Source organism: Ahaetulla prasina, chromosome 3 (assembly GCF_028640845.1).
Source record: "Ahaetulla prasina isolate Xishuangbanna chromosome 3, ASM2864084v1, whole genome shotgun sequence".
Taxonomy (NCBI): Eukaryota; Metazoa; Chordata; class Lepidosauria; order Squamata; family Colubridae; genus Ahaetulla; species Ahaetulla prasina.
The window spans coordinates 168756071-168779863 of NC_080541.1; the positions used below are offsets into that span (position 1 = coordinate 168756071).

General features: G+C 37.4%; 1 protein-coding gene across 1 annotated transcript in view; it reads left to right on the forward strand.

Moving 5' to 3' along the window:
• GLIS1 (GLIS family zinc finger 1) overlaps nt 1-23793 on the forward strand; it is a 249581-nt gene that overhangs the window by 185510 nt on the left and 40278 nt on the right. Inside the window, exons 5-7 of the mRNA XM_058175135.1 lie at nt 15788-15949; nt 20320-20430; nt 23466-23598. Coding sequence (XP_058031118.1) covers nt 15788-15949; nt 20320-20430; nt 23466-23598 — 406 coding nt within the window. The remainder of the gene's footprint in view (nt 1-15787; nt 15950-20319; nt 20431-23465; nt 23599-23793) is intronic.

The following is a 23793-nucleotide window of genomic DNA, read 5'->3' on the forward strand; positions in this document are numbered from 1 at the left end:
CCAAGCAGTGTCAGCTGGCGGCCCCCAGGGGAAGGGCCTTCTCTGTGGGAGCACTTACTCTTTGGAACGAACTTCCCCCCGGTTTACGCCAATTGCCCGACCTTCAGACCTTTCGCCGGGAACTGAAAATTTATTTATTTATCCAAGCGGGACTGGCCTGATTTTTAAATTTTTAAATTTTAATATTTTCTTGGGTATTTTATATGGTCAATTGCATGGTTTTAATTTCGGCCTTTATTGAATAAGTTTTTTAATTGTTATTTTAGTGTGTATATTAATTGTTTTAATGTAGGCTGTACACCGCCCTGAGTCCTTCGGGAGAAGGGCGGTATAAAAGTTTAAATAAATAAATAAATAAATAAATAATACAGTTGAGAGGGGTGGGTGGAGTTGTCATCATTTCAGAAATAAGAGACTTGCTTAGTGATTGCTTGTCTATGGAAGTGTTTAGGCCTAAAAAGGTCTAGCAAAATTAAGATTTTGTAAAATTTGGCCTGCTCTGAGAGCTAGCTTTGTAAGGCAGTTAAACCCTTTCTCCATAGATAAAGCCAGAAAATAGAAGCAAAAAATCTAGCAGTTTAATAAATAACTTAATCTTAATCTATGTCAGTTACCTTTATGCTATAAACCCCATTCATTTGTAGCTCTGTCACAAACTGTACATTATTATCTTTATCCAGAATAGCTGAAGCAGCCTGGATTTTCACAGTCCTAATTCTACAGACTCAGTGATATGTCCTTATTAAGCAACACAGAAAATAACTAATATTGTCCTTTTAAATATGTCTACTATTACGATGGATTAGGATAAAAAGTCCACTTCTATTGAATAAGTAGGTTAAACCCATCAGCACTGTGTCAGTCCCTAACTTTTATATTTAATTTTAGAAGTCAAGACTAAATGTTTTAATTTGACATTATTCTTAACATCATGCTAATTTCTTCCAGATGCCTCCATGGAGAAAAACACTGCAATTTTTGCACAGAAAGCATGTGTTTCAGAGATTTTTTCCAAAAGAACTTCTATTTACTGCATTACATTTTCTTCTCAATGAAGCACTTAACAACATGTTTCTCTTTAAGGATCTTACTTAATCATATGGATATATTTTTTTCAATTTATATTTTCAGTTCTTTAGTACTGTGGCCACAGGACGTTTCTTAAACTACGTAAATTAAATGCACATGTTGAAAACAAGTTATATACAAGTCCAAAGCACTTTTTGTTGTAAAAGCCTTCGTGGCAGGTAGACAACTGATGGGTACTTCTTTTCTAGTTTGTGGGATAGAATTAAAAGTATTATGAAAACATAACTTTTTCCATCCAAAATATTACATAATCATATATTAGAATAATGTAACTTAATTTTTTTTGTACCCTAAATAGCTGAAGGCTGAATGGACTGTTCAAAACATGAGAGAGAATTAGACAAAAACATACTTTTGGGGAAAGGAGGGTGACTTCTGGGCTGATATTCAACATTTCAATTTAAAAATTCTGTTGGGTTATATTTCAATTTTAAAAAAAACAAACGTAATTAAAGAGACATTTTTGGAACTGAATGCAAATCTTTCAATTTTAAGCCTGTCACTTTCGAATATCTTGTACAGTTATACCCATTTCTGAAGCATCTTGAGAACCTAGTCTTACTCTTCCAGACTGCGATATATATATAATACAGGCCATAAACAAGACATCACCATAGATGTGTCACTATAAGAAGCTGTGGAATGGTATCCAGAAAATATGCTCTTCTGCTTTTCACTCTTTAATGACAGAATGATTTTGAAATTGAACTTTATATTTTAATATATTATCTGCATCAGAGGTGGGTTTCAGCAGGTTCTGATTAGTTCTGGAGAACTGGTAGTGGAAATTTTAAGTAGTTCGGAGAACCAGTAGTAAAAATTCTGACTGGCCCCGCCCCCTTCTATTCTCTGCCTCCCGAGTCCCAGCTGATCGGGAGGAAATGGGGATTTTGCAGTATCATCCTGGATTGGGGAGGGAATGGAGATTTTACAGTATCATCCTGGATTGGGGAGGGAATGGAGATTTTACTGTATCCTTCCCCTGCAATGCCCTGAAAAGCCACACCCACCAAGCCACACCCACAGAACCGGTAGTAAAAAAAATTGAAACCCACCACTGATTTGCATATTTGCTCAGGGTATCCCCTGAAACACTGAGTATCTTAAGTGACTGACAGGACCCCCAAAGTGGAGTACTAAAATTAAAAAGCAAAATCTCTCCTTTCCCACCCCCCACTAAAGAATTATAAAATTAAATAGACTACATACATATTCAATTTTATCTTTTGTATATCAGCTCAAAAAGCTGACAAAAAGCTTTAAAAGGAATAAATTTTGGGGGATTGCAGATGGGTGAAAGAATGATCAAGCAGAATTGTTAAGGTATCAATTCAATATTTGACACAGATGATGTTTGCTCAGTAAGCTGATATATTAATGTTTTCTGACTTATAATAAATAAAAGGAATAGGGCATATAGGCTCTTTGAGCCCAATTGGCTTTCCTAGTTAGCCATATGTTGCTTTTATGCAGGCCAAGATTTGTTAACTGAGAATACATTCTGGTTGAACAATTGGGTTCATGAACAGTGGTGCTGTACAAGCCAGGAGCTTGGATTCAGTTATAATAGTAGGTTTTCAATTGGGGTTATGGGAGCTATTTGTCTAGCAGGAAGAACCAAGGTGGGACCAAACATACTGTGCGTAAAAAGGTCAGGCAAAATTTATTATTCAGTGATTATATGGTTACACACCAAATTTTTCTAAAGAGTATAAATTTATATAATAAAGAACAAGAGTTCTTGGATTATGATAGGAAAAGAAAAGGAAAAGGAGGAAATGGAAATATAAGCCCAACCAACTGTGTAACTGTTTAGTTAAACTAAATTTTGATACCTATCAATTCAAATGCTTTTATATGCATTCTTAGATACCTGTTAATATTGATTCACTTTAACATTATTGAATTTTTCAGGAACTCTTAATACAATTATGTATATATATCCTTGTTTGTCTTTTCCCGTTTGCCTTTCCTCGACAAAATATCATAGTGTAATAATGGTCTTCATTGTAGAATAATGCATTGCATTGAACATTTTTTCATCTTTTTCCCCTTGTTATTTTAAAACTCCAGATGCTTGGAATTCATGTTTCTTTTTTAGTTTAATTTTCTTTTGTAACATGCCACACATGTGGTGTTTTAGCTTTTAAAACGGTATGCTATGCTAATCAGCCACTTCTTTTCATTCTCCTCCTCCTGTTGCTTTCTTGTCTTTGATATATTGGTTCTAATACAAAGAGAACTTTCGTACCAAATTGAGTTGAAATTAACAGAAAAGAAACAGAGAATGGTTATAGAACTATAGTTATTTCTAAAAAGGATGTACAGGAGATTTTTGTAAAACCTGTATTCTTTGTTATAATGAGAAGCCTTCTGAATGGGACACAGGTTAGAAAAAGCACCTCGTGTATGAAAGGGAGAAAAGGGGCTGAAGTCACAAATCTACTTTATGTCACTGCTCAGTTTCCTGTTTTATTTGAAGAAGTTAGAGCTGTAATGTTATAATGGATATGTATTGTGTGGTTCATCATATCCAGATCATCAAGAACTTTAAAAAAAATCTGAAAAGACAGGGAAATAAATGGCCTGTATTTTTGCTCTAGAGTCAACCTTAGACTAATAAACATCTTTGCTACAGGATCAGCTTGTGGAGCTCTGTGAAATGTTTTATTTTCGGCCGGGGGGGCGGGGCGGGGGAGGAATCATTATTCTTTTTTGTGGTTAAAATTATAGAATTTATGTAAAGTTTGGCCAAGTCATATTCAATGCATATTAAATAAGTTTTATTAATTAAGTACTTCAGAAGGAGAAGGAATATTTAGGAGAGCTCCGAAGAAGCTTGACTCTTTTGAGAAAATAGAAGATTTCCTATTGATAGCCTTAAATGTTTTGGGAATGAAACATTTCAGGTTTTCCATCTGTAGGCTGTCTGAGATGTCAACAGCCAATATGACCTGCTGTTTTCCTTGTAAGTCTATAAATAAAAGGTAGCTTGTTTAACTGATCTTGCTACTGAAAGCAGAAGTGTGTATTAATGAGCTTTCTAATGGCACACTAACTCTATTTACAGTAGTGCCCCTGTGAAACCTCCTCCTTTACAGTCATAACTCATTTCCAGTGAAAATGTGCTCCACCTAATGGCCCCAAATGTTGTATTTTTTATTGGTTTCCTCCCCTTCCTGACAGCTGACAGTTGTTCTAGACAGCATTGCAATTAAGTATCCTTAGGAACAAATTCAACATTTAATAATGTATTGACATTAGTGTTTATATAGTGTTTATGAATTGCTGTGTAAATATATGGCCCTGATAATATGGCGTGATTATTTTTGAAAAATTCAGAACAATGTAATTTGTCCTTTTTGTTATGTTTTCAGCTCTTTTCCGTAAGAAATTGTTTTGTTAAATATTTTATTCAAAAAGTCTTATGTGTTAAAATGTTCATTTATAAGAGCTTTGGCATGCAAGAATAATAGAAGTGGTTTAGCAACAGGTTTGGAAGTTTTCACAGGATGAAATTGAGTTCTCCAAGACACAAACATTTGTATAGATGTCTCTGTTGTCACATTTGCTGACATATGAACCAGTTTTGCATCTATAAAAATTAATATATGACTTTCACAGAATAATGGTGTAAAATAGTCAAATAGTTTCTAAAAAGAATTCTTAATATGTAAATCAATAGATAATGTTTATTATTCTTGCAGGCATATTAAATGCATTGGGTTAAATATGGGTGAAGTTCTTCAATTTCTAAATTTGCAATCATGTCTTAATTAAGTAAATATGTGTTAAGTAAATGTGTGTTTAACTCAGCTAACAAAAAACAATCCATTTGCAGCAGAATTGTACAAGTTCAAAAATTAATAGAGCAAAATATGAGAGGTAGTCAAGCGAAAGTGAGAGACTGATACCAGATGGCCTGATGATAAAGCCAGAAGCTTTCTAAAATAATAGAATTTATATTATTCATAATAGTAATCCAGATTCCTACTCCTCTTTAAAAATGATTTAATAATTCATTCTGAGAGTTTTTATATTCTATATAATACAACTGAAAATTTTCAAAGAAAATAATTTGAAAATTACTTTTAAAGAAATATAAGATTCAACCATAATAACACATTCTGTGCAGTTGGAGATGAAGGTTATTATTAGATCTGATCTGAAAATCAGTGGGCTTTTGTCATCAGACTTTTAAAAAATTACTCAGAGTGACATAGGTTCATACCTTCAGAGTGAAGACAGTGTGATGCTAGGAACACTGCCTTCAATCTCAAATGTTTATCCTCAGTAACATCATTCATAACAGCCACATTTTATTAGCCATATAGTCATCATGTCATTGTTGTGTTTAGAGTGTGATTAATAGTTTGCTCTGTAAAGCCATATGATTCAGGAAGCCTTGCCCTAAATTTGAGCTGTCTTCAGCAATGACTTTGTAAGCCAATCTTATTTGACTACATGATGACATCACCTTTTTTAAGAAAGAAGAAAGACCAAATTAATGACCCCAGTCTAACAGATGTTCATACTTCACATACGGAAGGCAAGATGTAAGATAAATAAAGAAAAAGATTGTGGAATCTATTAACTCCTGTTTTGAGTACATTGAAGATGTTTACAGGTAAACTGTTCTTCACAAATACAATTACTATTTGGTAATGCAACTATTTCCCCTATATTATACTTGTGAGAAATCTGTCTGGCTTTGGGAAATCCCCTATAACTAAAATTTAAAAATTGGAGATTGGATATTTTTGCTCATAAATTCAAAGAACTGCAGTCTTTAGAAAAGATAATTTTATTTCCATTCCAAATTTTTTTCATTTGGGAAATGTTATTTTTGTATGTGCTGAAGGCAAAAAGTCCAGAACAAGCTGTACTCCTTTTTTTCTTAATGAATTGGAATATCCACATCAGGAGACTTATCCTGCAACATCTGTATTTTATGGGATTTTTTTCTCCTGATCTTCTGGCATGTTGCTGCATTGTTTTCAGTGGAGTTGTGCCAGAATCAGCAACAAGTTCAGCAGCCAGGGAAAATCATGCTTGCGCACTGCAAAATTAGTTACTCCAAAGAAACGGCAGCAAAATGGTTGTCATCAGATCTAAGAGCTGGAAACAACACAATGGATCATTTGGCTTAGAGATTGCCAATTGGCAGTCCGTGAATCAATTGTGGCTTGCAAAACACTTTTATCTTGCCGCCTCACCAAATTTGAAATAAAAACTTGTAACTCTTTTGATACATTTTTTTATTCCAAAAGCATAAAATTGTTTTCAATGAGATATTTTGTATGTGATTATACATTGCTGCTTAGGTTTTCCTATTAATACAATCCTGACTGGTTGTGTGTATCGATATATGGGTAGGACATAATATGTTTTGAAATGTACAAATCTGTGTATTTTATAGGAAGGCTATTATTGTCAGCCAGTTTGCTATAAAGACATCAAACTCTATTCATGTAAGTTTTTAGAATCAGATGAGTTACCAGTTGGAAGTCTTGGATGTCATCTTGGGTTCTTTTCTATATGAGAATTTATGGAGAATATGTATAATGCCAAAGGCAAGTATTTTTCTTGTCTTCATAAAGATAATCCACTTAACTCTAGATGAGTCAGCGATTTACTGGAGCAGAATGCATGACACTGAAATAAGTCCCTTAAGAGTTTCATCAAGTGACCTACTGTAACCATTATTGATGTCAGAGTGCATGAGTCAACCATCAGAAAGCAGTTGCACTAACTAGATCTGTATAGGAAATGTACCAGGAGGAAATCTTTGCTGTCCAAAAAGAACATCAGGGCAAATTTGTTCATGAACACCTAGGCAAAGAGCAGGAAGTCTGGAACAACATGCTCTGGATAGTACCAGAAGACCTGTTTGGTGAAAATCAAAGATAGCAGTTCACCAAAAGGACTGGATATCAATTATAAAGTATGATAGTAAAAATGATTCATCATCACTATGGTTTAGGGCTGTTTTTCTGCATCAGGGCCTGCACAGCTCATTGTAAAGTCCGTTACGAATTTTTCAATGTACCAGAGGGTGCCTAAGGATAATGCAAGAGCACCAAGATTGAAGCTTAGTTGAAAATGAAAATGACAATAACCCTAAATATTCCATTCAATCTCTCAAGCATTGGATGACGCCCCCCCCCAAAAAGGTGGGGGGAATGGAGGATTCTGGGATAGCTAAGTCCAAGCCCAGATCTAAATTCCACCAAGATGCTGTGGATTGATTTGACATGGGTGTGCATGCAAGAAACTCCTTCAACGTTGTATAGTTGAAAAGATTCTGGATGGAGGAATGGGGAAAAAAATACCTCCCGGTCAATATCAGAGACTGTTAAGACAGTTATGAGAAATGCCTATTGAGATAGTTTCTGCCGAAGGGGCAATACTAGGTGTAGACTCATGGATGTATCCCTTTTTCTAGAGAAAAAAATGGCAAATCTTAATTTTTTGGATGAATAAATAATTGCAGAATCAGTTTTTCATATCTTTTTTTTGTTCCGTTACATACCTTTTACATACTTTTGAATGAAGATAAAATATGTATACTGTATGTCTACATATGTTAAAAGAAAACTTTAGATGGAGTGCACCTACCAGTACTTTTTCACATGATGATAAATTGCCTTGGGATTCTCCTTTCCTTTGGATGTTTAATTGGATTAAATAAATAATTAATCCTAATTATCCTATGCCAGTCGTAATGGATTCCTGCACTGAGCACAGTGAAGGAGTAGATAATCTTCAAAAAGATCCTTTCTAGCTCTTTAATTTAGTGATTTATGGAGGACGTGTGTATCAATCCTGTTCACATAGAATACTCACTATTTGCCTTTAAATTGGGACATGCATATCTCCAAATACTCAGAGAACGAGAATAAAAGAAGAGTTTCTGCTTCCTATGTGTAATTATACCAAAGCCTTCTGATTCCCATTATAAGAATTAAAATGCTGGAATAAGATGGGTCTTAAATGGCTCAACAGATTAGTCTTTTGGTTTGGAGTCATTGTTCTTTGCTTCATTGAATAGCAGTAGTCTTTAGCCTTGTATACCACCTCATAGTGCTTTAAAAGCACACTCTGGGGGTGGTTTGCAAAGTAGAAGCATTATTTGCACATTGCCTCCAACAATCTGGGTCCTCATTTTACGGACCTCAGAAGGATGGAAGGGTGAGTCAACCTTGAGCTGGTCAGGATCACGCATCAGGCTGTGGGCAGTTTATCTGTAATACTGTACTTTAATCATCGTGGCACGTTTTTGTAACTTTAATGTTATGTTCACTCCAAAATTCAAATACATAACAATTAAGGGGAACTTCCCCCCTTTTTTCCCTTTCTGTGTCCGGTTACTTCTGTGGTGAATGTACTCCAGATTCCCTGAGAGGATGAAAGTGCATTCCAGAGGAGCAAAAGATAGCAAAGTTTAGATAGTACAAAAGAAAGAGAGTTAAGACAGCCCCTTCCTAGTACCTCTCAAGGTATGCTATATGTTTAATGGTGTAAGTTTTCTGCTTTAGTTTGGAAAGATTTCTGTCTACAGGTGAGGAACAATAAAGGAAAGTGGTTAGAAGAACCTCAACATGTCTTTCTTGGTTACTGAAGTGCAATACCTCTTTTATGACCATATCTGTATCCAGTATTGTCCCCTACTGTATCCCCCATATTTCTCTTCTGGGTGCAGCTGTTTTTCTTTTTCCTTCTCCTCATCTTCTTCCCTTTTTGCTAGAATCAAAAATGGAATTAAGACAGAATCACAAGGAAAGTAAAAATGATAGGATTCTAGGCAGGAGTTTTTACACTTTCATATCAGTCACTTCTAAATCAGCTTTGAAATGTTAAATTGTCAAGCATATTTTTATTTCAGGATTGAAGTAAATTGCACAGTTGTACGTTTGTTAGGCAATAACTAGGCTATTTCTAAAATTCCTCTCTAAAATATATTGAATATATCTGCATTTATGCAATGACATTAATCTTGCATATTGAATCTCAGCAAAGGCATTATATATTTCAAGAGATAATTTCCTCTCCAAATATATCTCTGAATTCTAGGCCAGTTATTTCCTCAATTTTAATGCAATTTATCTCCGTGAAATATTAGTCCATCCTTCATGGATATAATTGTTGGGTTTTGTGCTCTGGAGAGGGCCACACAGTAAATTCTTGTAAGCATAACCAGGCTTTTACAGCGTTGGCATGACACAAGCATTCCTCTCATCTATGTGCCACACTTTGCAAGCAAGCCATCATAGTGACATATTCTTTTATAGGCCCTTGATCTTTCTGTTGTCTTTCAAAAATTGCAGTGGGACCTTTACATTATGTCTTAAATAGATCTGAAATTCCTGTGTGGAGTTCCCAGAGCTCAGTACAGCAAATCTACTTTACCTAGTCCTAGTCAAAGCAAAAAGAAGGAAAAACAAAGGCCTTCAATATTGGCATTTGTATTTAGGATAACAGAACAACAGAATTGGAAGGGACCTTGGAGGTCTTCTAATCCAACCCCTTGCTCAAGCAGGAGACTTATACCATTTCAGACAGGTGGCTGTCCAGTCTTTTCTTAAAAACCTCCAGTGATGAAGCATCTTGAACTTCTGAAAGCAAGCTGTTCCATTGGTTAAATGTTCTCAATTTCTCCTTAATCCCAGATTGCTTCGCTCCTTGATTAGTTTCCATTCATTGTTTCTTGTCTTGCCTTCTGGTGCTTTTGGAGAATAAGCTAATCACCTCTTCCCCTACACCATTTTAGACAAATTGGATAGAAGTCACTGATCTCTATCTGAGGTGCTATAAAGTATATGTTCGTGCTGCTGGGTTGATCCATTTGGACCATGTTTTTTTTTTTTAGTAAATCTTAATTTTAGAATAAAAGTGTGAATAAATCCCAATGTAGATCATGTTCCCTGCACCATTCCTCTGCATTAAGTAGTGATCAGACCCAGGGCTTCCCACCTTCTGTATTTTGACTCAATCAGATCTGTAATTGGTCATTTCTCCCATGACCATTCTGCCATCAGGGTCATCGACTCATATCATGTTCTCAACCATTGCTTGCTTCTAGGACTATCATCACCACTCTAGTCTCTGGTCAAACCCTCTCTGGAGGCTACAGCACTATGATGCTGATTACTACAAGTTTAGCTAAATATTTTTCTTATACTTGATCACCATTTATTTATTTCATAACTCTATATAGCTGCACATCTTGCTGCTCTAATTCTGGGAAGCTTATAGAATTAAAAAGCAAAAAGAAAAAGACAACCACAAAAACCCTGCAAAAATCATTAAACAATAAAAGGATTAAACTATTAAAAACAATCTGTGGGAAAACACCATTCATTTTCCTAGAAATATTTAACTGCCCCTTTACATCTCTAGATCCCTAGGCTGCATGACAGAGCCATGTCTTCAGTCATTTCTAGAATGCCAACCAGGTCAGGGCAAATGTCACCTCAGAAGGAATGATGCTCCTTTTTTAAAATAGTAATTATATTAAAAATCATAACTACAATGATACAAAACTAATGCAAACTAAAAGACTGAAAGTGTAGAAAAGAAACAGAAAGTAGGAAAGAAAAAAATAAGAATCTAGTAAAGAAAAAGAAATATATACAGAAATGACTTCCCCTTTATCTCAACAAGTATCAACAATTCAATAACCTATCACTTTGTCTTAAAATACAACAAATGTTCTCTTCTGCCCATATCCCATCTCTTATTTATAAAGAGATCCTTAAAAATCTCATCCCTTCAATTCTGATCAACAAAAGTCTATTAAGGCTTAACAGAGATAACAACATACCTATTTTAACATTGATCAAATAAACTGCCTTTATATTCTTTCAATTTACTTTTAATAGTAATAATCTTTAGTCCCTTCAAATAATGTCTTAGAACTTAATTTCTTATCAATTTTTCTTTGTCTCTTCTCATAAAATTCTGCAAAGCTTTAATGTTAAAGTCTCTTTTGTAAATCTGATATGGCAAAATTATCCATATTACTCTCATGGTTGTTAATTGTATATTCCTTTTAATTATTAAGACATCAACTGGTTTCTTTTGTATGTCCAAATGTTCAATTTGTATATTCCATATTATTCTTGAAACCTGTAATTTTTAGATCAACTTTAAGATCAATCTTGTCAGGTAAAACTTGTTATTCTTCCATAACATCACTGAAACACATTCTATATTCACACAGCTGAATAGAGGCAGATATTCTTAAAATTAACTTCTGGTCCCATTGTTCAAAAATATCCTTCAGTATGTTCAAGAATTAAAATAGTTTGCTTTCTTCTTTATTAACAAGTCAAATTTAAGTGTACTTCTCCTTTAATTATAATCTTTATTTCCAACCTTCAATGTCTCATCCTCTCATTTTTTTACAGAATACAAAACAAGATTAGTTTCCCATTAATTAATACACAATTAATTCCAAAATCTTATTTCAAATTTAACTGGACCCTTAATTCATCCAAAATCAAAGTTTTAATCACCCCTTTGCTGTTTATTCCATAAAAAACTAAGTCCTTAAACTTGTAGTTAAAACCTCTTTTGCTAAAAATTGACAGAAACTCATCCAGTGTTGTAAAAGTTGTATATACAGTACAAAGGTTCCTAATAGCTGAATATCAGTTAACAAGCAATTTCCAAAAGTGAAACAAGACAAGGAAGTAAGCTAACCCAAATGTCCTTAAAGGAGCCAATGTTGGATTGAATAAATAACTATTCCCTGGTCTCTCTGAAACTGCTGGTGACCATTGTGACCACACCATATTTGTGTTTTTTTCTTTAATCAAAACAGTCAATTTAGCCATCTCTGCTAACTCCATCAGACCTTCCATTTCTTGGATGCAATATTCCAAGAGTGATCTTACCAAGACATTATAAACACTTCACATGATCTTGATTCTAACCCTCTCTAAATGCAGGCTAGGACTGTGTTGGCTTTTTTGGCAGCTGCATCACATTGCTGGCTAATATTTAAGTGATTGTCCGCTAGGACTTCAGATGTCTCTTTCTGATCAGCACTTTTCCAAGTGGATAGTTGCAATTATCAAACTTTCTTACAAATTAGCAAAGGAACCATTCCTCTTCTGTGACTAATTACATGCAATAGGCAAGGATCTGGATTTGAGAGATGTAGTCATAGAACCTTTGTCATGGTCAGATCACTCTCTCCTTCGCCTGGACTTTCTGACCGCCACTCAACACCGCAGGGAGACGGAGCCACAACGTTGGTTCCGTCCCAGGTGCCTGATGGACCCGGAGAGGTTCCGGACGGAGCTTGGGCCACTTCCTGAGGGTCTGGCTCACGGCACGGCAGAGGAACTAGCTGCAGCCTGGCAACGGGCTGCGGCTGGGGCTTTAGACCGTGTCGTGCCTCTGCGGCCTCTGACCCGGCGCAGATCCCAACCGGCTCCTTGGTTCTCCGAGGAGCTGAGAGGGATGAAACGCCGGAGAAGACGCCTAGAGAGCTCCTGGAGGTCTAGCCGTTTAGAGGCTGATCGGACACTAGTTAGGTCCTATACTAGGACCTACCTGGTGGCACTGAGGGAAGCGAGGCGTTGCTACGCCTCCTCCCTCATTGCGTCGGCAGATAACCGCCCAGCCGCCCTGTTTCGGGTGACCCGTTCCCTCCTTCACCAGGGGGAGCAGGATGACCCGTTGCAGGGACGTGCTGAGGAGTTTAACGGTTATCTATACGATAAAATCGTTCAGCTTCGAGACGGTCTAGACCAAAATTGCGGCGATTCAGATGAGGCGTCTGAGGGTGGTCTTGGTGACATTTTCTGGGATGAGTTTGACCCTGTGGCTCCCGAGGACATGGACAGGTTGTTGGGTAGGCTGAATGCCACCACGTGTTTACTGGACCCGTGCCCCTCCTGGCTGGTGCTGGCCACCCAGGAGGTGACACGAGGCTGGCTCCAGGCGATTACGAGTGCCTCCTTGTTGGAGGGAGTCTTCCGCCGCCTTGAAAGAGGCGGTGGTGAGGCCCTCCTCAAGAAGCCCTCCTGACCCGCTGTCTTAGGTAATTATCGTCGTCTCCAACCCGCTCGCGCGAAGGTTGTAGAGAGTATGGTGGCATATCAGTTTCTGCACCTGGATGAAACTGTCTATCTAGACCCGTTCCAGCCCGGTTTCCGGCCCGGCTACAGCACGGAGACGGCTTTGGTCGCGTTGGTGGATGATCTCTGGAGGGCCAGGGATAGGGGTTGTTCCTCTGTCCTGGTCCTATTAGACCTCTCAGCGGCTTTTGATACCATCGGCCATGGTATCCTGCTGCGCGGTTGGAGGATTGGGAGTGGGAGGCACCGTTTATCGGTGGTTCTCCTCCTATCTCTCCGACCGTCGCAGACGGTGTTGACAGGGGCAGAGGTCGGCCCCGAGGCGCCTCACTTGTGGGTGCCGCAGGGTCGATTCTCTCGCCTTCTGTTCAACATCTATATGAAGCCGCTGGGTGAGATCATCAGTGGCTTCGTGTGAGGTACCAGCTGTACGCTGATGACACCCAGCTGTACTTTTCCACACCGGCCACCCCAATGAAGCTATCAAGTGCTGTCCCGGTGTTTGGAAGCCGACGGGTCTGGATGGGGAGAAACAGGCCCAAGCTCAATCCTTCCAAGACAGAGTGGCTGTGGATGCCGGCATCCCGGTACAGTCAGCTGAGTCCTCGGCTGACTGTTGGGGCGAGTCACTGGCCCCGATGGAGAGGGTGTGCAATCTGGGCGTTCTCCTGGATGAACGGCTGTCTTTGAAGACCATTTGACGGCCGCCTCCAGGAGAGCTTTCCACCAGGTTCGCCTGGTGCGCCAGTTGCGCCTTTCTAGACCGGGATGCCTTATGCACGGTCACCACGCCTCGTGACGCCTCGCCTGGATTACTGCAATGCTCTCTACATGGGGCTCCCTTGAGGGGCATCCGAGGCTCAGTTAGTTCAGAATGCAGCTGCGCTGGTGATAGAGGGAGCCCTCGTGGCTCCGTGTTACACCTATCCTGCGCAGACTGCACTGGCTACCTGTGGCCTTCCGGTGCGCTTCAAGGTGCTGGTGACAATCTTTAAAGCGCCCATGGCATAGGGCCGGGCTATTTACGGGACCGCCTACTGCTACCAAATACCTCTCACCGACCAGGCGCCTCACTTGTGGGTGCCGCGGGGTCGATTCTCTCGCCTTCTGTTCAACATCTATATGAAGCCGCTGGGTGAGATCATCAGTGGCTTCGTGTGAGGTACCAGCTGTCGCTGATGACACCCAGCTGTACTTTTCCACACCGGCCACCCCAATGAAGCTATCGAAGTGCTGTCCCGGTGTTTGGAAGCCGACGGGTCTGGATGGGGAGAAACAGGCTCAAGCTCAATCCTTCCAAGACAGAGTGGCTGTGGATGCGGCATCCCGGTACAGTCAGCTGAGTCCTCGGCTGACTGTTGGGGCGAGTCACTGGCCCCGATGGAGAGGGTGCGCAATCTGGGCGTTCTCCTGGATGAGCGGCTGTCTTTGAAGATCATTTGACGGCCGTCTCCAGGAGAGCTTTCCACCAGGTTCGCCTGGTGCGCCAGTTGCGCCTTTCTAGACCGGGATGCCTTATGCACGGTCACTCACGCCCTCGTGACGTCTCGCCTGGATTACTGCAATGCTCTCTACATGGGGCTCCCTTGAGGGGCATCCGGAGGCTCAGTTAGTTCAGAATGCAGCTGCGCGGGTGATAGAGGAGCCCTCGTGGCTCCGTGTTACACCTATCCTGCGCAGACTGCACTGGCTACCTGTGGCCTTCCGGGTGCGCTTCAAGGTGCTGGTGACAATCTTTAAAGCGCTCCATGGCATAGGGCTGGGCTATTTACGGGACCGCCTACTGCTACCAAATACCTCTCACCGACCCGTGCGCTCTCACAGAGAGGGACTCCTCAGGGTGCCGTCAGCTAGGCAGTGCCGTCTGGCGACACCCAGGGGAAGGGCCTTCTCTGTGGGGGCTCCCACCCTCTGGAACGAACTCCCTCCAGGACTTCACCAACTTCCGGACCTCCGAACCTTTCGTCGCGAGCTTAAAACACACTTATTTATCTGCGCGGGACTGGATTAGATTTTAAAGTTATGGGTTTTAAGGGTTTTTTATTATTTATACTATTTTAAATTTGGGGCAATAGAATAAGTTTTTTAATTGTTTTTTTAATCTGTATTTATATGTATTTTAACTGCCTGTGAACCACCCTGAGTCCTTAGGGAGATAGGGCGGTATATAAATTTGAAAAATAAAATAAATAAATAAATAAAGGATGGTGTACCCACCAAGAAATTCTGTAATTTCTTGTAAGCCTCCAAATATGCTCTGTGCATGGATATAGCTCATACATGTGAAGACCACTCCAAGAAATTTAGTTATTGGTAAGTATCTAGTAGTTTTTTTGTGATGCTTAAGCTCCTTTATTTAATGCCATGTTTTGGAGGCTTAACACTATACATATGTGAAAATAGTATTACCAACCCATGTGCCATTCATAGTAAAAGATTCAAACAGCAAAGCCAAATGTGTTTCATCCATAAATTTTAGCAGATGTTCTGAATTCTGGTTGATTTGTTGCATGCCCACTTTGGATGGTCTTTTAAATATTGTATTCATTATAGGATATTATGGTTTATTTAATAAAGGTTTACAGAGTTTTTTTATGGCTTTATTGCAGTTTGAAGGTTGTAACAAAGCATTTTCTCGGCTTGAAAATCTTAAGATCCACCTTCGAAGTCATACGGGTGAGAAGCCTTATCTTTGTCAGCATCCTGGCTGCCAGAAAGCTTTCAGCAACTCTAGTGACCGGGCTAAGCATCAGCGAACACACCTGGATACTGTAAGCATGATGTTATTTCATAAAATGCTCAGTGAAATACATGCTCATAGCAGGTCCTTCTCTGCAACCATCACAAGTTTCTTTTGATAAAATACAACAATGTAGTCATTGCCATGATGGAAAAATGATGAAAATAAGACCCATGGTATTTGGGAATGATAGTTTTTAAAAGAGAAAATAGAGCAAGTATTAGTAACAATCCAGAGATAGCAATAGCACTTAGATTTATATACTGCTTCATAATGCACTCTCTATGCGGTTTACAGAGTCAGCATATTGCCCCCAACAATCTGGGTCCTCATTTTACTGACCTCAGAAGGATGGAAGGCTGAGTCAACCTTGAGCTGGTCAGGAACAAATTTCTGGCTGTGGACAAAGTTAGCCTGCAATACTGTAGTCTTAACCACTCTGCCACCACGGCTCATGGTTTTGCATGTTATTGGGTTTATGTATATTGTTCTTCATTAACGTATGATTCTAGATCAGGGGTGTCAAACTTGCAACAACACGTTATCATGTGACATATCAGAACTTTTTCCCCTTCTCTAAAATGGGGGTGGGCATGGCCAGCGTGTGACGCATCCAGCCCACAGGCCGTGAGCTTGACAACCCTGTTCTAGATGGTTTATCATAATGTTAAATTTTTAAATTTTACTCATCTCAAAATATAACATACTAAAAACATTACCATACATCAGATAAAAGAGTTGCCCAAAATATATAAAATATTGGGGTGAAGAAACCTTACTTAATATTTTAGATAGTAGTGCTAGCACAAAACAAAGCATTATAACCAGTAATTTATATATCTATAGTTGATTTCCTATTTTTTCCATTACAACTTCCAGCATTATTGATAATAGTGGTAGGGAATCCTGGAATTTTTACCCGAAACATCAGGAGAGCATTTGGTTAAGGAAGGTTACAATATATCAACTACAGGGAATCACCAGGTTTGCTTTTCTTCTATTTTCCCATGCAATTAATTTGTCTTCATCTGAATTAATACTTTATATACCTTTGGAAATCTTTCTCTATAGACTTAAAATCTTGGCTGTTTCTAACTAAAGTGCATTTTGTTGCCCAAGATTATAAGTGAAAGCCTGCTTGCGTGATCCCTCATCGGCTGTCTTTTATAGGTTTTGGATGACAGCTCTGAATTGGTAGCCAAACACATCTGTAGATCATCAAATGAAGAAAATTGGCCTCTAAATATATTTACTTCTTTTCTATACTCTGATATAACCTACATTTCTATAAAGGTGTCACCTGAATGAATGGGTGAATAAATGAATGAATGAATGAATGAATGGTGTTTCTTATGTCTTTCTGACTTTTTTTCTGTGTTATTAGTGAATAGTGTGCAGAAACAAATTTGTATTTTTAGGACATTTCCCAGGTTCATCTAAAAACACTTTTCAAAATTAAAATAGGCATTCTCAACCAATAATTCTTTTTGTTTAAGTTATTTTAATGTTTTACAGCATTATAAGTCCCCCCCCCCCGGACATTAACACATGTATCCAGTTACTGTATCCAGTTACTGAATGCATTACTCCATCCTTTTTTTTCCTTATATCTTATAATAATGAAACTTTATTAATACAAATAATCCATAGCACTTGCAAGAAAAAGAGATGAACAGGAGATATAAAGAAGTTTGTACATGGAGCTGGTAACAACAGAATGTTCTATTAACTTTCTAAGATACTTGAAACGATTGGAGTGTGGAAAATGGCAATGTTACTCTACTGCCCAGGTCATGTTAGCCTCTACCATGGTCAATCACCCATGAAAGCTAAGCAGACTCTTTAGTCATCTTAGCTACTGCTCCACAACTCATAAGTCCTCCCTTTGTCTTTTTGAAAGAGGTGAATATGTGGTTTAATGTTTGGCTGGGTGTTTATGTGGCAGAAACCTAGAGGTTAATTGATATTTACTTTTAAACTAGCTACACATTTCAGACAGTGCAGCATTAAGGAATGTGTAATGTACATTATGCCTTCCAAAAACAAACAAGCCACTCAGTCACATTTTCCAACCCAAGCACGCTTACAATAACAATGTTTTATTTATTTGAAAATCAGCTTTAGGGATTTGAATTTGTAATTACTTCTAAAATGTGGCTCTTTTGAAACTTAATATGTCATATAGGATGCACCTTTTTGAAGTTTAATGGCTTGACATTAATACAAGTGGAAGGGAGGGGGAGGGAAGGCAGATGTATCCCTCAAAGCAGTTGTAGACTTTGTGATGTACGCAGAAGCAAGTCCCTCTCTTTTCTTGTATCTTTTTGGATGGTCTTATTGCAAAGAGCCTCTTTAACTTTTCTATTCTGTTTTTCTCCCTTCTTCCTTTTTCTTTCTTTGTTTGTACCGTTTATTCCATATTCTTCCTTCCTATCTGAAATACTTCTAATCAGCAAAAAGGTACGGTAACAACTTTAACTAACCTTTTATTAATAACTTATTTACTCTTACTGAACCTATTTTTACATTTTTTTCAAGTATTTATAGTCTGCACAAGATAACATCCATTTTTATCCTGTTAATCTTCCCAGGGATTTAGCTTCGTATCACACTAGCAGTTTTTGTTTTTGATTACTGAATATATAGTAAATTAGAATGCATCTTGCATGCTGATGTTAGTGCTTTAAATCCATGTAACACAAAACTGGCAGTTCATGACAGTTTAAACTCCAATCCCCTTTATAAGTGAGCTATGTAACTGAATATTGTGTGGCAGTGAGATTGAAAAGGCTTGGACTAGTACAGATGGAATTTTTCTGGTTTAATTTTCCCATCCTTAATAATGTGTCGCCATTGCAGGGTAGAACTATACCTGTTTAATTCCACTAAGGAATTATTTAATGGTTTCCATCATCCTTCCTCAAATTTCAGTTCTCTGTGTGTTCAGTAAATTGACTTTCATATACAAGTTTTTGGGTACATATCAGGTTAGCCTTTGGAGTCTCGAGCTGGTGAATGATCTTATTATTCCTTTGGAAATTTCCTGCTAGCACAAGAAGCAGGACTACTTATTCCTTTGGAGGTGTCTACAAAGAAAGCGGATTTATATGGACTGCCTATTTCTTATTGAATGCATGTGGAATTGATTTCAGATTCCAAAGGCAGGTCAATCTGTCGTTTATCTTCTCTGAAAGGAGAATCTGTAAATAATTACAAAGACCTGCTAGAATGTACTGGTTTGATTGAATAGCAGATTATTAGGTTAGATTTAGGTCTCAAGCTATCCTGAAACTGGATTACATGTACATTTTTTTGTAAAAAAAGCAGTAAGTTGACTGATTTTTCAATATTGGCAATGCTATTAACCTTGTAATCCAAAATCATTTAATTTTGTCAGTAGTTTTCTGGGTGCCAGTGAAAAGATATTAAAACGATAGCAAAAATGCTTTAAGATAGTGCTCTATAATCATCCTAAGATTAGGTCTGATAGCTCAGCCTTCCATACTGTGGGATAACAGACATTAGAGAGCAATGATGGGGCCAGCTTGTAAACAGAATAAAGAATAAATACTACAGATCAAGGCTGCCTCTAATTTGTTTTACAGTTCCTTGGCTATGTTAGCTAGGGTTAAGTCCTAAATAACTGTAGAATATCGCATTATCATTGTAATAGATCGTAAAAGATAAAATATGCATATAAGGTAGAAAGCAAGTTTCTTTTAAAAATCTGATTTTCAGAAATACATTTTAGATTGAATTGCTTAAATACCGATTTATGTCAGTTTGAATACCTTCAAGGCTGTCCAGGTGATTTTCACTAGGATTGAACACAATGGCCGATGAGCTGCCTGTCTCTTATCATAAAGAAATACTGTTGCCTGAACTGGTGTTTCCTATCTGCGGGTTGCCCATAGGAACTCAAGATGCATGACCGTGAAAACTTAATAAAATAACTGCAGAATTGTATGTATAGTTTCTGAGTATTGGAGACAGCACGGGTACTTCTTAAAAGTGATAATATAAATAATATATATAAAACATTATTAAATCATTGTAAATAGTTCAGTTTTTCTGACTGCACTTTTATCCAGTTGACTTTATTAAAATTTTATTAAACTCCCAAAGATGTAAAGCATTTTGGCTAAACTGAGAATGAGGAGAATAAAAGAGAATAAAAAGTGACCTCTATAGCAGGCCTGGATGTAAATTTGCCTTTTATATCTATATTCGCCTGTAAGTTGTAGTTTCAAGCTGAACACACAGTTGAATGCTTTACAACATGTTTGAACATCACCAATGAATGTTTTATTTTATTAACATAATAGTTCATATTTTAAGGAGGATGTTTTCAAAGCAGATGTAGTTTCCATATTATCTATTTTTCCCCTTATACACTTTTAGAAGCCGTATGCTTGCCAGATTCCTGGATGCTCTAAACGTTACACTGACCCAAGTTCCCTTAGAAAACATGTGAAGGCTCATTCTGCCAAAGAACAACAGGTGCATAAGAAGGTAAGACCATCATTCCAAAGATTAGGAATTCCAAGAAATATATCTCTACATATATCTCTACAGATCTATATATCTACAAATAGAATAGAATAGAATAGAATAGAATAGAATAGAATAGAATAGAATAGAATTTTATTGGCCAAGTGTGATTGAACACACAAGGATGTCTTGGTATATATATATCTACAGATATAAACATATATCTCATGTTTAATTGAGTGGATATTGGTTTTTTCCTTCAGTGATTTCACCACAGGAGTAGGATCCCAATTCATTTTCTTAAACCTATAGTGGTTGTCTTAAATGGCACACTCTTTTGCTTGCAATTATTGCCAAGAACCTCACAATCATGTGATTACCATGGAAATCAACTATGAATTTTGTTAGTGAATGAGTACAAAAGTTGGTTTCTCTCTTTGGTGAGGGGTTTTTCTTTTTTTCTTTTACTTTTATTCACCTTACTAACTGCTCTTCCATCAAATGTGCACTTTTATTTGAACACAATAAGATAAAGCATAAATCAGAAGTAGTTGAACCAATATCATAGTTATCTGTTTTCAAAAATTCTTTAATAGTTTAATCTATTAAATTAGTAGTTTGTTTATTACACTTAGCTTACAATGGATCAAGAAACAAATCTTAATTAGTTTGTTTTTTACAATAATTTTCTTGCACTCTGTATTTCTACATCATAAACTGACTTGAAGTAATCAAACAAACTCCAATCTGCTTAAGTCTCATTTATATGTGACAATGGATTTCTGGCTATTTCAATGCTCAGTTTCTTGAATAGCAAGAACAAAAGTTTCTTGCTATTCACCTTGAGCAATTAAGTATTCTGGGTTGTCATTCGTAAGAAATACTGCAGTGAACTGTGACAATAAAAGCAATATTGATCATTGCAAAATAAAAAAATAATGTCATTTCGGACATTAATACAATTGAGCGTGTCCAGAAATATTTTACAAGAAGAGTTCTCCACTCCTCTGATCACAACAAAATACCTTATGCCATCAGACTTGAAATCCTGGGTTTAGAAAATTTAGAACTCTGCCGCCTTCGGCATGACCTGAGTATAACTCATAAAATCATCTGCTACAATGTCCTTCCTGTCGAAGACTACTTCAGCTTCAATCGCAACAATACACGAGCACACAATAGATTTAAACTTAATGTGAACTGCTCCAATCTTGATTGGAGAAAATATAATTGATTGGATAGAAAATATGACTTCAGTAACAGAGTTTTTAATGCCTGGAATGCACTACCTGACTTTGTGGTCTCTTCCCAAAATCCCCAAAGCTTTAACCAAAGACTATCTATCTACCATTGACCTCATCCCATTCCTAAGAGCACTGCATAAGAGCACTAGCGTGCCTACGGTTCCTATCCTAATGTTCCCTTTGATTGTATCCAATTCGTATGGTTATTTCATGCTTATACTTACATATACTGTTGTGTTTGACAAAAATAAATAAATAAATAAATAAAAATAAAATAAAAAATGTTATAGAAAAACAACCCTTAGAAATTATAATCGATAGTAGATTTTTTAAAATAAAAGTGAGCCAAAAAGAAATAAACAACAACAACAACAACAAAAAGTTACTATTCAAATGTCAAACATTTCATTTTCAAGAATCCATCAGGACGAGAAAATCAATGAATTTTCTAAAAAAAAGGGGGAAAAAGCCACAATCTGACTGCTATGAGGGAAATGTCCTATTCCTGAAAGAGGCTAATAAAGCAACCAGCATCTGAAACACCCATGGCAGACTGATGGGGGCAGTGGATATAAAAAAAAATATCACAAGGACAGATGCAACCATGCAGTCGAAGCCACTTTGTACATGTGTGAAATGAGATACAAGAGAAATGAGGGTTTCATATTGTAATTCCTTTCTTGAATAAATTCTATCATGCAGATCTGCAGTTGCCTTGGTCAGTACCAATATTTTCCTAAGCCGAGCTTTCTGAGAACCAAGGCCATAGAAGTTGTATAAGCTTCAGGTTTTGAGGCAAGCTTCCCCCTTCCTCAGTTTTTCAACCTGAAATGTCTTATTGCGCGCAGCACATCTGCTTCAACACTGAACCTTTACTTCCTACTTTATTTAAGCAGCATTGCCCCAATGAAATTTATTCTTGGATGAAAACTAAGCAGTTTTGCAATACTTTATAGCAGCAGTAGTAATAGTAATAGCATAAACCTTGATTAGCTGGTTTTGTTCTAGAATATTGAATGTTTATATAAACTGACTGTAAGACTGAAGGCTAAATTGCTTGGCCTAGATCTTTTAATTTAGAATAACCAAGTCAAGAGAAGGGCAGAATTGAATTCTATAAACTTCAAAACAATAATCATTTATTAGTAGCCATAACAGGGGATAGATATTTTGGGGTAATTTGAGCTTTGTGTTATGACAAAAACTTGGCAGCATCAGTATGTTTGAAAAAGAATTAGAAATGCTTTTCTTTCTTAATTCTCCTCTCCTGCTGTTTCTAATATGATCGACAGTGTGGTTTGCGAAGAGAGCATGCTTCAAACACTTTTGCCAGTGCATTAATTTACACGGAAAACAGCACAGATCAGCAATACCTTTTGCACATGACCAACAGCCTACCAATTTGGTCATTTTAATCTGATAAGTACCAACATTTTTCCTTATCTAGGAAATTCTGACCAAGACAGTTACTACCAGTAATTGATGGATTTCTTTGAGAAACAGAACTTAAGATAGGAGAGACAAATACTGTGCAGCTTAGTTACTCTGTAAAATTACAACATGCATAGTAATTTTCTAAGAATCAACATAATGATGATAGATTAGTATGATAAATTTGCATATGCAAGAAAACTCAAACTAGAAGCACCAAGTGCCTAATAGATCTCCCCTTGCTGAACTAAGGGAAACAATGATGTTTTGTTTCTTGCATATATGTATAGGCTATGGGCAAAAAGCCATATGCATTAAATTAGCTGCATTTGAGTTCTACTCTTTGAAATGAAAATCTCTTTGTTTTATATCCTCTTATAGCTTCATTCATATTCTGATGCCGAACAAGAAATATTAAGTGAATGCTTAACTATGCAGCAGCTTCACCCTTCTTCACAACACATTTTGGATGGGAAGTGTGGGAGATCAATGAGCCACCACGACCTCATTACAGGTGGGAGTATTTCTTATAGATACAATAAATACGATTCACCGTGGAGAACTCAAGATGCAAATTCCATCTAAATATAAAGCTTGCCAGATGCTTTGAACAATAAGCTTGCCAGATTGTCAGCATACCATTCAGGATTTTTTAAAGGATATACTACTCCAAAGAACATATCAGAGGAAGAATGTAATAAAGCAAATA